Below are 14774 nucleotides of genomic sequence, written 5' to 3'. Positions count from 1 at the left end.
CCCATCAGGCTGCAGAAATGGCTCAGCGCTTGACTGGGATAAACCGGTGGTGCGTCAGCGGCACGCCCGTCCAGAGAGGCCTGGAAGGTGACGCTGCCTGGCTTTGAAAACCTGAATTGTCTGGGGAGACCTGCTGTCATGTTCAGTTTGGCTGAAGTCCTTGTTTAAGTGGTTAACTGACTACCCCTGTATTTTAATTGGTTCCTAAGTTTAAGCATTAATCTCTTTACATGGGAACCAGGTGACTTTTATATTTGTGTATATGTATATAAATAGATGAGTGTGTGTGTGTTTCCATTGTCCACATTAAGCCATTATTGGGCCTGTCTAAACAGTGTACATAGGGTCTGAACTGAACTCAGAGGTCTAAAGTGTTAGGTAGAAAGCAGGTGGAAGACAAAAAGAGAAGAAGAGCAATTTCTGTTGGGATCTGTGTCTGTAAGAACAGGCTCCGTACTTGACAGTTGTAAAAAGTCATAACTAAAACAGTCGTAGTTTTTTACCACGGCCTAAGTCTGTGCCGTTTCTGCTTTGACCATTCCTCTTGGCATTTGGACGATTTCTAGTCCTCCTCCCCCCCCCCCCCCGCACCTTGGCGCCCGCGCGCCTGTGTTAATCTCATCCGTGTCACTCCCTCTGCGTAGGACAGAGACAGTGTTTTTAAGGCCTCTGTTCACATTGTGAATATTTAAATCTAAAAGTTCAAGTAAATGTTGTTTTACATAATAAATACCCTAGGAAACTGTCATTAATTGTAGTTAAATTATAAATTTATATTTGTACTTCTGTGGTAAATACTCATCCTTAAAACATAGATTTTTGAAAATTTAAGTTTCCAAATATTTGTTTTCAGTCGGGTAGCCTGTCATTCTGCTAAATTAACAATACCCACATCCTTTACTGTGACCTGAAAAGCAGTACATCTTGTTGAGGATCATTTTTAGGGGGAAAAACATTTTATAGAAATATTTTAAGTACATAGTTAAAGTTTCATTGTTTTAATAAGTTACATCAAAAAGACAATATCAGGCCCATTAAAAAGTGATGTGGTCTTAGGCTTGTTTCCTAGAAGCAGAATTATTAGAGCCTCAGGGGAGAGGAGCGTCGGTTCAGTGTGTTCCGGGTCTCACCCGCTCAGGGCACCCGTGTTCAGAGCTCAGAGCCGGTCTTGTACGTCTCCCCGGACGAGCACACCCATTTAAGTTATACTTCTGTGTCAGACAGAAGTTTTAAGTTTTTGGATTTAGTACAAGGTTTGTGGGCTGGGCCCATAAACCTTACACCACGTAAACAACCAGCACAAAGCTTTGAGCAGGAAGCGCAGGTTGTTGGAAGTCGGCCTCAGCTCTGGAGTGTGCGCGGCCCGCAGCCTGGGTCGGGAAGGCCCGTCCGCTGCCTGGGTGCGCAGACCGGCGGCGGCGCGCGAGGGCCGCGTGTGCTCTCCTGAGGCCGCGTCTGCCTCCTCCTCAGACCTCTTCGGGCTGGTGGTCTTCCTCGGGGTGGAGCCTTACTGCGTGCGGCACTGGTGGGGCCGCCTCCTCTACCGCCCGTACTGCCGACGGAACCCACAGCCCCTCTACAGCTTCATGGCCGGCATCCTGTGGCGCTCGGCGAAGAAGGACGTGCTCGACCAGGTCAGTAGGGGGCGCGTCCGGGGCGCTGTCCGCGGGGCTGGAGGCAGGGGCTGACCTCTCTCCCTGCGCAGATCCAGATCCCACCCCAGACGGAGGAGGTGCACCGGCTGCGCTTCTCCCCCGTGGAGCGGCACTTCTACCACCGCCAGCACGAGGCGTGCTGCCAGGACGCTGTGGCCAAGCTCAGGAAGATCGCCGACTGGGCCCTGCGGCTCAGCAGCCTGGACCGGCGGACCGTCAGCGCCATCCTGTACCCGCTGCTGAGGCTCCGGCAGGCCTGCTGCCACCCCCAGGCCGTCCGCGGGGAGTTCCTGCCGCTGCAGAAGAGGTGCGGCGTCTGCTCCCTCGGACGGCTGTTTGGCCAGAGCAGTAGTAGGCAGTGTGAGCAGTCGGCTTCTGGGCCCAGCAGGAGCACACGGGCTGTCCCCAGACGCAGGACGAAGGCAGAATGGCAGAGGGGCTGCCTGAGCTGGCAGCGTGACGGCCATTTGGTCTTGAGAATTGCCTGTGGACTGGCAGTTGCGGGGCTGAGGCATAGACTTGGGTTGTTTTGATGAACAGACTGTTTCAGGTATTTTCGAGGACTCATCTTATTTTTAAAAATTTTTTAGTTAGAACCAGTTTGTAGTAGTATTAAGAAATCCTTTTAATGGAGACGTTTTAAATTAGCGAAAATATGCCAGTTCTTTCAGAAGTTACACAATTTAAATACTTGATTATTCTGGGCAGTAGTGCAGAAATACCTCCCCTGCTAACTCTGGTCAGCACCCAGGGTATCACGAATGGCCTGCCACGATTCTCACGGTTGTCGGTAAACGTTGTATCCTGTCAGATCTTGTTTCTTTCCATGCTTAACAGAGAACACGAGTTGATGACGCTGGGAGATTCCCACGCACAGCACTGCCTGTCTCACGCCCGTAAGAGGGATGTGTTTAAGGGGGGCCTCGGCGCGTCTCTGTGAGCAGTTGACTTATTCCTCTGGCCAGGAGCAGCAGCACTGCTTGGAAGAGCACAGGTGGCAGCAGGTGCTTCCCGTAGGTCAGGGCTTTCTCGCTTCCCGGCGAGCTCACCTGCTCAGCAGGTACATCACGGAGCACGCAGGATGGCAGGGTCTTCCTTTATTTTGCCTTCCACTTCTTCAGAAGCATTTTCCAGGGTTGTTTCCATTTCTTTTAGGTCACTTAGAGATGTTGGATGCTTCTGCCTAATAAGAGACACTAGAGTTGAGCAGAACTAGACTGAGCTCTGGGCCCACAGCTGCCCTACGCCCTGCAGCAGCGCAGCCCTGGTCGCTGCTCAGAGCCAGGCCCTGGGGTCCACATGGAGCATGCCCCAGCACATGTCATCTTGTTTGCAGCTGAGAGAGCTGAGGCATGGCAGCACTGCTGCCTCACTCAGCGCCACCGGGGCCTGGGTGCCTGCTCATGTTCAGGCCAGCGTCCAGTATGGCACCATGGGTTACAGGCTCAGCGTCGAGGTCGGCCTTGATCCGCGAAGAGCAGGCTTTAGCCACAGCCTTTGACAGTCCATCCTTGACCTGGCAGAATTTGTGACCATGTGAAACAAAGCTCAAGAAAATGTGCCCAATTCTGGCCTGTTTTTTCTAGGAGGATAGTAAGTGTAAGCTTGCTATTGCACTTCTTTCTAGAAAGATTCTAAGTTCAGTATTTATCCTTACATACCTCTGAAATAATCTAAATTTGAGATGATTTTTTTAAAAGCAGCATTTCTGGGATATAATTGCTTAGTAGACTCAGTAGAAGGGGAAAAACATTAGGTAAGATACTAAAAAGAATTGCCCTGGCTTGAAATTGACCATTTTAAAGTGACTTTTTCTTTATTTTTCTCCCCCTTCTTTCATGCTTGTAAATTATTTGGAGTGTTTACTTTGTTTTTCTTGTGTGACTCTAATCTGATGCAGATTTATCCCCAAAAGGGTTGTAGCTTAGTAAGATTTATGAATCTTTTTTGCCAAAGTAATATAAAATTTTTAAATGCCAGTGAATAAGTTTTGGGGCAGTGGGGAAAACACCCCTGGAGAGAGGCATTCCTTTGTAGGCCTTGATTAAAGTAAGCTCTTTGTGATCATCTTGCTTATTCTTTTAATTAACGACTCCAAGACTGCCGGGCAGACTTGATTCAAAGCAGTTACACATTTGGCTAAATAAACAAAAAGAAAATTCTTTTTAATGACTTGGGTGTACAGAGGAAGTGAGACTTAATAAAGGAAACCTATTCTGCTATGTCGTCTTTACCAGAGAACCGTGGTTTTCTCTTGGTCCTCTACAAAGTAATCGTGTCTTTCTCTTCTTTCAGATGGAGCTTCTTGGATAATCACACACTTTTGATTATTAAAAAAAGTAATTTTAAGCTGTGTTGGCTTTGATCTTTGACATTTTGCAGTCTTACTGAACTGAGATTATGATATTGATATGACTCTCCATCCACTTCCCTCCAAATAACAGTTCAGTACACATTTTGGAGAATAGTTTAATTTTTAAAAGTCCATTACAATTTCAGTTACGGACTTGTAACTGAGTTGTCAATTGTTTTTAGCTGTGTGATGACACATCTTTGGTATGGAACCCCACCTGAGAAGGTGAATCACATCATCAAAATTCTTTTCATGACTTGGAAATTTCTTTTAAAATTAGGAATATGCCATTTCTTTTGCTGTCGTCCAGATATGGAAGCCTTTTGTTCTCTTTTTATTGTATTTCTTGATTCCCACATCAGGACATTAGATCACCATTAAATATTTTCCTTGTAATTGTGTTAACTCTGTCTCTTTGGTCAGTGCTGCCTAAAACATTGAGGCATTTATGTCCACGATTCTCTGGTGCCCCAGAAATTAATTTCTTTGCTTCTTTGTGAATCAGATAGTTACTTGAGAATTGAGAATTGTTTTCTTGTTTTGTTTTGTTTCATTTTTTGGCAGGCAGTATTATCAAGATGCCCTTTTGGGTGCTTGAACTGATATAAAGAGGAATTAGAATTTGTCCTTTTCCTTAAGTAGGTCATAGGCAAGTAAAGGAAGTCATGAGAGTATGTATTTTAATATACAATGTTTGTGATAAATTTGACAAGAAGGCATGCAGTTCAAATAGAGAAACCACTTCTGACTTAAGTGGTTAGGGTTTAACAGTCTTCTGGTGGAAGTGACATTTGAGCTTAATTTTGTTTTCAATATTTCATCTTGTCCTTAGGATGCATTTTCTAGTTGCACTCAACAGTACTGACTGAAGTGGGAAGAACGTAAAGAATTGTGGGGTCAGATATTTGCTTGCTGGAAGAGTGGGGTGCCACTGAGTCAGAGACGGTAGCGATATAGGTGGAGAGGCCGCAGAGCCTGTGAGTCACACTCCCACTGAAATAACACTTGGGGTTTCTCTCTGGTGTTGCGCTCCCTGCCTTTCTTGTAGCACCATGACAATGGAGGAGCTGCTGACGTCTCTGCAGAAGAAGTGCGGGACCGAGTGTGAAGAGGCGCATCGGCAGCTCGTCTGTGCCCTCAACGGCCTGGCTGGCATCCACATCATCAAAGGTAGAAGGGGCCTGCTCCGGTAGCCCCAGTTCTTGCAGATACTTTCCGAGTAAGGTTAACTATCACAGGACTCAGATCCCCTAACATGGGAGCAGTTGCACAGAACACCTCAGATCCTTAAAAATATAAAGTAAATGAGGATTTGACTTTATATTTGTTAACAGTAATTATGAAAAATTGAAAATACCCTAAAATATCTAGCAGTAGAGGAATATTTAAATTTGGACACATTCTTTCAATAGAATACTGCTCATTTATTTAAAAAACAATACTTTTTATAACTTCATTCTTTCAGCAAATATTCGAGTGCTTGTTTTATGCCATTATGATCTCGGTGCAAAGGTAATACAGTAAACAAAATCTGTATGAAGGGAGACATAAATACGCACATAACATATACGTGTTATGCATAGTTAAAACAGATTAGAAGGCAGTTTCTTGTGTTTTTACATGGAAGAGCATTTACTTGGTTATTTCTTGTCTCTCGGAGATCACTGTCTTCCATTAACTGATGTCTGTTGTCATATATTTTGTCTATATTAGTTGTTTCAGGAAGGGAGGTTAAATGTTTTCTGTTGCTTTACCTTGGCCAAAAGCAGAAGTTCTTAGTGAGCAATATTTAGTAAGCACCTTTCATATAAATATGAGAATATTTTCAAGGGTTCAAGGGTTAAGATTAAACGTGTTAGGTAGAGACATGGGAAACATAAAATCACCTTCTAGAGATGAGAATTTCAGTGTCTGATATAAAATTATACTTGATTAATCGCAGATTAGACACTGCAGAAAAGATTTTTGAAGTTGAAGACTAGAGCTGCAGTAGAAACTATCCAACATTAAAAACAGAGAATAGGGCTGAAAAGTTTGAAAAGAGCTTCAGTGAGATTGTCAACAACTTTAAGTTGGCCTATTTATAAATCTAATTGGAGTCCCTGAAGAAAAGGGAAAGATTGGGATGGATGGATAGATGAAAAAAAATAGATAACTATGTAATATGTAAATCCTGCGGTATTTTGTGGAATTTATAACATACAAACATAAAATGTCCTGCAACAGTAGTATAGAGGATAAGGGTAAAATGGACATATAATGCTGTAAAGTTTCTAACAGTGCAAATGATGTGTTACAATATCACAAGGAGGTAGACTGTAATATTGAAGTCAAAGATGTTTAACCACTAGAAAATACAAGTTGTTAGAGCTGATCCAAAAGAAGAGATAAAATGGAATAATAAAATATACTCAATTTGAGATAAAGCAGGGAAAAAAAGAGAAAGAGAACAAAGAGTAAATAGGACAAATGGCCAGATGGTGGATTTTAACCCAATGATATCAGTGATCACATTGAAAATAAGTGGCCTAAACACCCCAATTAAAAGGAAAAAAAAAATCAGTACCGAACAATATGCTGTCTATAAGAAACTGCCTTTATATTTAAAGATACAAATGTAAAAAGATGGAAAAAGATAAACCATTTTAACACTAACCAAAAGAAAGAAAGTGGCTGTATTACTGATTATACCAGACAAAGTAGATTTCATAGTAAAGACTTACCAGGGAAAAGGGGGATCATTTTATCACTAGAAAATAAGTCCTGAATGTTTATACACCTAACAACAGAGCTTTAAAATCGGCATAACAAAAAATTGATAGAACTGCAATGAGAAATAGACAAATCAACATTTGGATTCAGAGATTTCTGTACCCCTTTCTTAATTATTGATAGAACAAGTAGACAAAAAGATAGAATATTTGAACAACACTATCAAGCAATTTAACTGAACAAAGAGCACTTCACCTAACAAAAGAAAGTACATATTCTTTTCAAGTCACGTGGAACAGTTACACAATATTGGGTGTATTCTGGGCTATAAAATAAATTTAAAAGGACCGAAGTTTTACAAAATTTATTTTCCAACCATAGTGGAACTAATTAGATATCTATAGCAAAATGATAACCTGGAATGTCCCTAAATATTTGGAAACTAAATGTCACACTTTTAAATAACCCTTGGGTCAAAGAATAGACCAAAAGAGAAACAAGAGAGTATTTTTAAATGAATGAAAATGAAAATACAACATATCAACATTTGTGGGATGCCACAAATAAGGAAATTTGTAGCACAAATACTTAAAAGGAAGAAAAGTTTCAAATCAATGACTTTAGCTGACATCCTAAGAAACTAGGGAAAGGAGAGCAAACACAAAATATGCAAAAGGTAGAAAATAAAGATCAAAGTCAGTGAAATGGAAAACAATAGAGAAGAAGAAACCAAAACTCTATCTTGAGAAGATCAATAAAATGGATAAGTATCTATTTAGACTTCTCAATATAAAAGGGAGAAAACACATTATGAGTCTCAGGTAGGTGTGAGAGAAATGACATTATTGCAGATTCTACAGATATTATTAGGTTGGTGCAAAAGGAATTACAATTTCAGACCTTGAATTTTAAATCATTATAATTAGGCTCAAACACATCTTTGTTAAAATAGGAACCATTGCAATCAACACATGTTTGCCAATGAGAATTGTAGCATAAAAATCTGTGCTTCAGGATTTGACAAACTCTTGGAAAGCATTTTCTGCGAACTACTTGTTGTAGAAGCGTTTTCCCTGCAAAACATTGTCGAGATGCTTGAAGAAGTGGTAGTCGGTTGGCAAGCGGTCAGATGAATATGGTGGATGAGGCAAAACTTTGTAACCCAATTCGCTCAACTTTTCAAGCATTGACTGTGCAGCGTGCAGTCGGGCATTGTCATAGAGAAGAATTGGGCCCTTTCTGTTGACCAGTGCCGGCTGCAGGTGTTGCAGTTTTCAGTGCATCTCACTGATTTGATGAGCATACTTCTCAGATGTAATGGTTTCACCAGGACTCAGAAAGCTGTAGTGAATCAGACCGGCAGTAGACCAGCAGACAGTGACCAGGACCTTTTCTTGATGCAAATTTGGCTTTGGAAAGTGCTTTAGAGCTTCTTCTCAGTCCAACCACTGAGGCGGTCATTGCTGGTTGTCGTATAAAATCCACTTTTCGTCACATGTCACAATCCAATCGAGAATTGGTTCATTGTTGTTGCGTGAACTAAGAGAAGACACTTCAAAACGACAATTTTTTTGATTTTGAGTCAGCTCATGAGGCACCCACTTATCGAACTTTTTCACCTTTCCAATTCACTTCAAATGCCGAGTGACTGGAGAATGGATGATGTTGAGTTCTTCGGCAACTTCTCATGTAGTTGTAAGAAGATCAGTTTCATGATTGCTCTCAGTTGGTCGTTGTCAACTTCTGATGGCCAGACACTGTGCTCATGATCTTCAAGGCTCTCTCTCCTTTGCAAAGCCTCTTGAACCACCACTGCACTATACTTTCATTAGCAGTTCCTGGTCCAAATGTGTTGTTGATGTTGTGAGTTGTCGCCACTGCTTTATGACCCGTTTTGAACTCAAGAAAATCGCTCAAATTTGCTTTTTGTCTAAAATCATTTCCGTAGTCTAAAATAAATAAAAAATAAACAGCAAGTATACATCATTTGCAAAAAAACAAAGTGAGAAAAGCACATTAAAATGATGTGTAACATAACCACATTTATTTAAGAATGTATTCCAATATCAAATGGCAAATTTCAACAATGCAATTACTTTGGCACCAAACTAATAAAAGCATCATAAAGGAATATTAGGAATCACTCTATGCCAAAATTTGATAACTTAGATGAAATGGACAAATCCTTTGACACAAACTACCAGTTTCCCTCAAGAAGCAATAGATAACCGGGATGACCCTATATTTATCCAATGAAATTGAATTTGTAGTTAAAACCTTCCCACAAAGAAAATTTCAGGTCCATCCAGATAACTTCATTAGTGAATTCTACCAAACATTTAAGTAAAAAATAATACCAAATCTATGTAAACTCTTCAGAAAATTGAAGCAGGAAGGATATTTCCCATTTTAAGTTATGAGATAGCATTATCCTATTACCAAAACCAGACAAAAAGATTGCAAGAAAACAAAACTTCAGACAGACCAATCTCACTCATGAATGTAGACACAAAACTCTCCAAAAGAAAAAAATCAAATGTAACAGTATATAGAAAAGATAATTCTAACCAAGTGGAGTTTATCCCAGGAATGCAAAATTAGTTTTAATGTTAATCCATTCATATAATTAATATAATTTATTATATTAACCTAAAAAATAAAAGTGATATAATCATCTGAATTGATGCAGAACAAGCATTTGACAAAATTCAATGTAAACTTAACAGATAATGTCATACCTAATGGTTGAAAAGTACATGCTTTCCTTCAAAGATCATAAATAAATAATTTTCCCTCTTACCACTTGTATTTAGAATTGTTCCTGAGAGTCCCTCCAATGCAGTAAGACAGGAAATGAAAGTCATTATTCAGGTTGGTTAGGAAAAATAAAACTCTTATTTACTGCCACATGGTTATCTATGTGGGCAAACAACCAGAACTAGCAAGTGAGTTTTGCAAGATTATAATATACAAGGTGAGTATACAAAAATCAATTTTATTCCTATATACTAGGAACGAACAAAAACTATAACAAACCATTCAAAGAATCTGAAATAGTTGGGCATCAATTTGGATAAACCCAAACACTGGTGAGAGAAATGGATCATAAGACTCAAGATTATTAAGATGTCTGTTCATCCCAAATTGACATATAGAGTCAACACAATCTCGATAAAAATTCCAATAAGCTATTTCATAGATATAGACAAGCTGACTCAAAAATTCACAGGGAAATGTGAATAAACCAAAATTGCTGAAACAACTTTGGCAAAGAAAAAGCAGTTGAGAGGATTTATACTTCCTGATTTCAAGACTCATTATAAGCTCTGGTAACAAGAACAGGTGACATGAGCATAAAGACGGGCAAAGGGGTGGATGGAAGAGGACAGAGGCCAGCTGTGGACCCACTTGTAATCACTTGATTTTTCAACAAAGGTGTGAATGCATTTCAGTGCAGAGAGGTAGTATTCTCAACAATTGGTGCTGAAACTTTTGGATACCTATAGGCAAATTAAAAAAAAACAACTTTCATTCCTCATACCATATAAAAGATTAACTTAAAATGAATCATAGACCGAAATGCCAAACCTAAAACTATAAAACTTCTAAAAGAAAACAAAGGGTAAAATTTTTTGTGATTTGGAATTAGGCAAAGATTTCTTAAATATTACACCAAAAGGACACTTTGTAAAAGAAAACATGGAAAAAAATTTTTCATCAAATGAATAACCTCTCCTTTTTTAAAGGCACTCTAAAAAATGGAAAGAGAGCCACTGAATGGAGAAAATATTTGCAAATCACGTATCTGAGAAGAAACTTGTATCTGGAATATATAAAGTACTCTTAAAACTCAATAAGACAACAGCCCGATCCAAATGGGCAAAAGATTTGAGCAGACAGTTCACTGATGCATATATACAGATGGCAAAAGGCACGTGAAAAGTTGCTCTGTATCTTTAGTCATCAGGGATATGCAAATTAAAACCACAAGGACAGCACTGTGCCCCTGTTAGGACAACTGAAATAGAACAAGCTTAAGACCGTGGAGCAGCTGAGACACTCATTCATGCACGGCCAATGGGAATGCAAAACAGTGCGGCCACTTGGGAAAACAGCTTGATGGTTTCTTAAAAGGTTAAACGTACAGCCACTGTACAACCCAGCCAGTTCACTTCTAGGTATAAATCAAAGAAATGAAAGTCTGCGTCCTTCCAAAGACTTGTACTCAGTGTTCATAACAGCTTTATGTGTGTTAGCCACAGCCTGGAAACAATCCAGATGTTCATCCACAAGCCAGTATAAGCAGACGGTGCTGCATACAATGGACTACTGCCCACCAGCAAGAAATAATCAGCCAGTGATGGATGCTGCAAATGGATGGGCCTCAGGATCACTTTGCCAAGTGAAAGAGGCTGCACACAAAAAGGGTGCACACCTATGGTTCCGTATACTTGGGACTCTAGAATATACATTAGTGACAGAGGCATGCCTGGTGTCTGGGGGAGGTGGGGTGGACAAGAGGATTTACTACTGAGTCATGAGCAAACTTCTTGGAGCAATGGTGTGTTCACCACTTTGATTGGTGGCTTAGTTGGTGTGCACAGATGTCAGAACTTAGAGAGTTGTACACTTTAAATATGTGTGTCTTAGTTTGCCAAAGGCTGCCAATGCAGAAATATAAAGGGGATTTATTTGGTATAAAAGCTTACAGTTCGGAGGCTGCAAAAATGTTCAAGTCAAAGCATCCTTAGGCTGCTGGTAGCTCCTGGAGTCCTGCCACATGGCGAGGCAGGATGGCAGATCTGCTGGTCTGTCTTGTGGAGCTCGGCTGATGGCAGGTCTGCCGGTCTGTCTCTTGGAGCGCGGCTCATGGCAGGTGCTGGTGTGTCTCCTGGAGCTCGGCTCATGGCAGGTCTGCTGGTCTGTCTGCTGGAGTCGGCTGATGGCAGGTCTGCTGGTGTGTCTGTCTGCTGGACCTTGACTGATGGCAAGTCTCCTGGTCTGTCTTCTGGAGCTCGGCTGATGGCAGGTTTGCTGGTCTGTCTCCTGGAGCTCAGCTGATGGCACGTCTGCTGGAGCTTGACTGATAGCAAGTCTCCTGGTCTGTCTCCTGGAGCTTGGCTCATGGCAGGTCTGCTGGTCTGTCTCCTGGAGCTTGGCTCATGGCAGGTCTGCTGGTCTGTGCTGGAGCTTGGCTTATGGCAGGTCTGCTGGTCTGTCTTCTGGAGCTTGACTGATGGCAGGTCTGCTGGTCTGTCTGTCTGCTGGAGCTTGACTGATAGCAAGTCTCCTGGTCTGTGTCTTCTGGAGCTTGACTGATGGCAGGTCTGCTGGTCTGTCTGCTGGAGCTCAACTGATGGCAGGTCTGCTGGTCTGTCTCCTGGAGCTCAGCTGGGGGCAATCAGTCATCTTTCCCTGGGCCTTGCCTCTTCGAGCCTCTTGGGGCTTCTTTCTCTTTCTGTAGCTGTAGGCAAAGTTGGGGCCCTCCCTCACATGGCAGGTCAGAATGGCAGAGCTCCCTTTTCTGTATGTGTCTCCTCTGTGTGTATGTTCTCAGTTTATATAAGACCCAGCAAGAGAGCGGAGACCCAACCTGGGTCACACTTACCACTGTAATCAAGTCAAACATGAGCTAATCAAGTGATCTAACCAAGGTCCCTCAGCTGAATCCGATGCAATCAAAGGTCTCACAACCACAGGAAAGGAATGGATTATTTCAAACACATTATTTTTTCTGGGAGTCACCAAATTCATACTGACACAATGTGCAATTTATGGTGTGTCATTTATACCTCAATAGAACTGTTTTTTTAAGGGAAGAAATGTCTAAGTGTATAGAATATCCCATGTGTGCTTTCAAAGAATACTCTGTATATGTGCATGCTTGTGTTTGTGAGAGAGACAGAAAGAATCACCTATAATTAGATATAAGAAAGTGCTCTCTCATGCTGTTTTGGTGGTAGAATTAGGAATGTTTTTATTTTCTTCTTAATGTTTATCCGTATTGTTTTACTTTCCCATCATGGCCAGTATGGTTTTTATAAAAAAAGATCAGTTATTCTACTAGCTGTAAAAACAAGTATAAATATAAATAGATATAAATGTCACCCGGCCAAACCTAACTGGATGCCGTCCCTATCAATAGAACAAAAAATAATAGGCTCTCTGCCATTTTGCCTGGGAAACACTATGGATTAAGAAAACATTGTTCCCAATGATAAGAATTCTGGTAAATGATAGTTACCATGGGAAATTTGGCTTTTATTTACTCATTAGATTCATTTCCATGACTTACGCTTTCATAGTGAACTTGGAATTAACTCAGAGTCTGCCTTCGGTGCTCAGAACCTTCTCTGCCTTCTCCAGCTTCCCTCTTGGCACCTTGCCTGGCCATCTGAACTCGTGTTACCTTTCCGCAGCTGCCCCAGATCATTACATGTTCTTTCAACAATCTTTTCAATCCATTATTGCATTTTGCAATAACGTGAACTAGAAGATTTATAGCTTTTACACCATAGTGACTCTCAGGAGCACTCTTACAGTAATGAGAAAATTACTGATGGAAATGTATCTTTTTAAAAGCCACTTTAAGAAGCCTTCTCTCAGCTTTGGTTTTGATGATTTGATTTTAATCTTTCCAAAACTAAGTGGAACATACTTCTTGAAATGTAAATAGGTAGCATTTTATAACAGTGAAATGTACATTTGTGAGCATTTTGATTATTTTGGGTATGTAGTTGCTTCTTCGTTCTTCCTTCCTTGCAAAATAGGTGGCGTTATCACATCACTATTGTGCTGCCCTACAAAGCATTCGATGGTCCGTGCCAGCCCCTGGGCTCTACCACGAGCATTATTCTCACGCACCTAAGAAAACCCCAAAAAAACCAAAGACCCAGAGAAATGTGTGCTTTCTGTGGAATATAAGGAAATGTTGTAACTCTTTGCACTGTTTTTTTTTTCCCCTCAGAGAGCATGTCTTTTTTTAACTTAAAAACCCCAGGTAGTGAATAGTCCAAATTTAGCTGTTATATTCTAATCTGGTCACTGTACCTCCCTTAAAAAGGATGATAATTATGAAGAGAATCATTAAATTAAATTAATCATCCTCTATACATGTTAGTGTAAACATTGATAGAGTACAAGCCTTTTGAAAAGCTGTAATTAAAAATCGTAAAAATTTAAAGAAAACTGATTGTGCAAAGATAATTGAATGTCTTCTCTTATGTTGTAATATGGTTATATTGTTGGGAAAATAATCTCTTTCATGACAGTGAATAGACATTGACTGGCTCTAAAGTGATGTGAAAATATGTGTTTAGGAAGCTTTATACTCGGTAACTGCTAGAACCACCCAGGAAGGAGAAGTGGAAAAACAGGTGCCTGGCATGGTCATGAACAAGGCTTTCTGTCTCAGCAAACTGAGAACCTCTCTCTACCTTTTCTTTGTATCTCATGCTTCTGTCATTGTTAGAGATTAGATTTTAATTGTATTTATGGGTTTCCTGTTTTGAATTTTCCTCCAGACAGCAAGTAACTTAGGGTCCGTTATCCAGGCAACCAACCTTGTTTTGGTTCTCCTGTGAGTCAGGGTTCAGCAGACTTTCTAAGCGTTTTAGGAATGTTTGCAGGCTGTAGGCTCTTCTCAGCAACCTGCCTCTGCTGTTGCAGTACGGAAGCTTCCATAGACAGCTTATAAACTGGTTCTTGTGCTGGGCTCCAAGAAGACTTTACTTGTGGACACTGAAATTTGAATTTCATACAGTTTCTACATATCAAAAATTACTTGTTTTTCCCAGCCATTTAAAAATATAAAAACCATTCCTAGCTTGTGGGCTGTACAGAACAGGCGGAGGCCAGCTATGGCCCATGGACCGTAGTTTGCCAGTCTGTACTTTAATTGATCCTTTTTGAATTGCTTTTTTTGAATGAGCTAATTATGAACAGTAGGAAACAGCATGCATCTCAGGCCAGATGTAATTTATGTGACCAGAAATGGAAAGAAGAATTGCCAAGTGTTTTGAAATACAGTTATTAATTGCAAATTATTTGGAACT

The 14774-nt window shown here is 40.8% G+C and overlaps 1 protein-coding gene across 3 annotated transcripts in view; it reads left to right on the top strand.

Moving 5' to 3' along the window:
- SHPRH (SNF2 histone linker PHD RING helicase) overlaps nucleotides 1–14774 on the top strand; it is an 82608-nt gene that overhangs the window by 27705 nt on the left and 40129 nt on the right. For all 3 annotated transcript variants that reach the window (XM_004455749.3, XM_071218697.1, XM_058307601.2), the window contains 4 exons: nucleotides 9–87; nucleotides 1471–1634; nucleotides 1706–1962; nucleotides 5057–5178. In XM_004455749.3, the coding sequence (XP_004455806.2) occupies nucleotides 9–87; nucleotides 1471–1634; nucleotides 1706–1962; nucleotides 5057–5178 (622 nt within the window). The remainder of the gene's footprint in view (nucleotides 1–8; nucleotides 88–1470; nucleotides 1635–1705; nucleotides 1963–5056; nucleotides 5179–14774) is intronic.

Source organism: Dasypus novemcinctus, chromosome 11, assembly GCF_030445035.2.
Source record: "Dasypus novemcinctus isolate mDasNov1 chromosome 11, mDasNov1.1.hap2, whole genome shotgun sequence".
NCBI classification, from domain to species: domain Eukaryota; kingdom Metazoa; phylum Chordata; class Mammalia; order Cingulata; family Dasypodidae; genus Dasypus; species Dasypus novemcinctus.
This window is presented reverse-complemented; position numbering and strand designations above follow the sequence as displayed.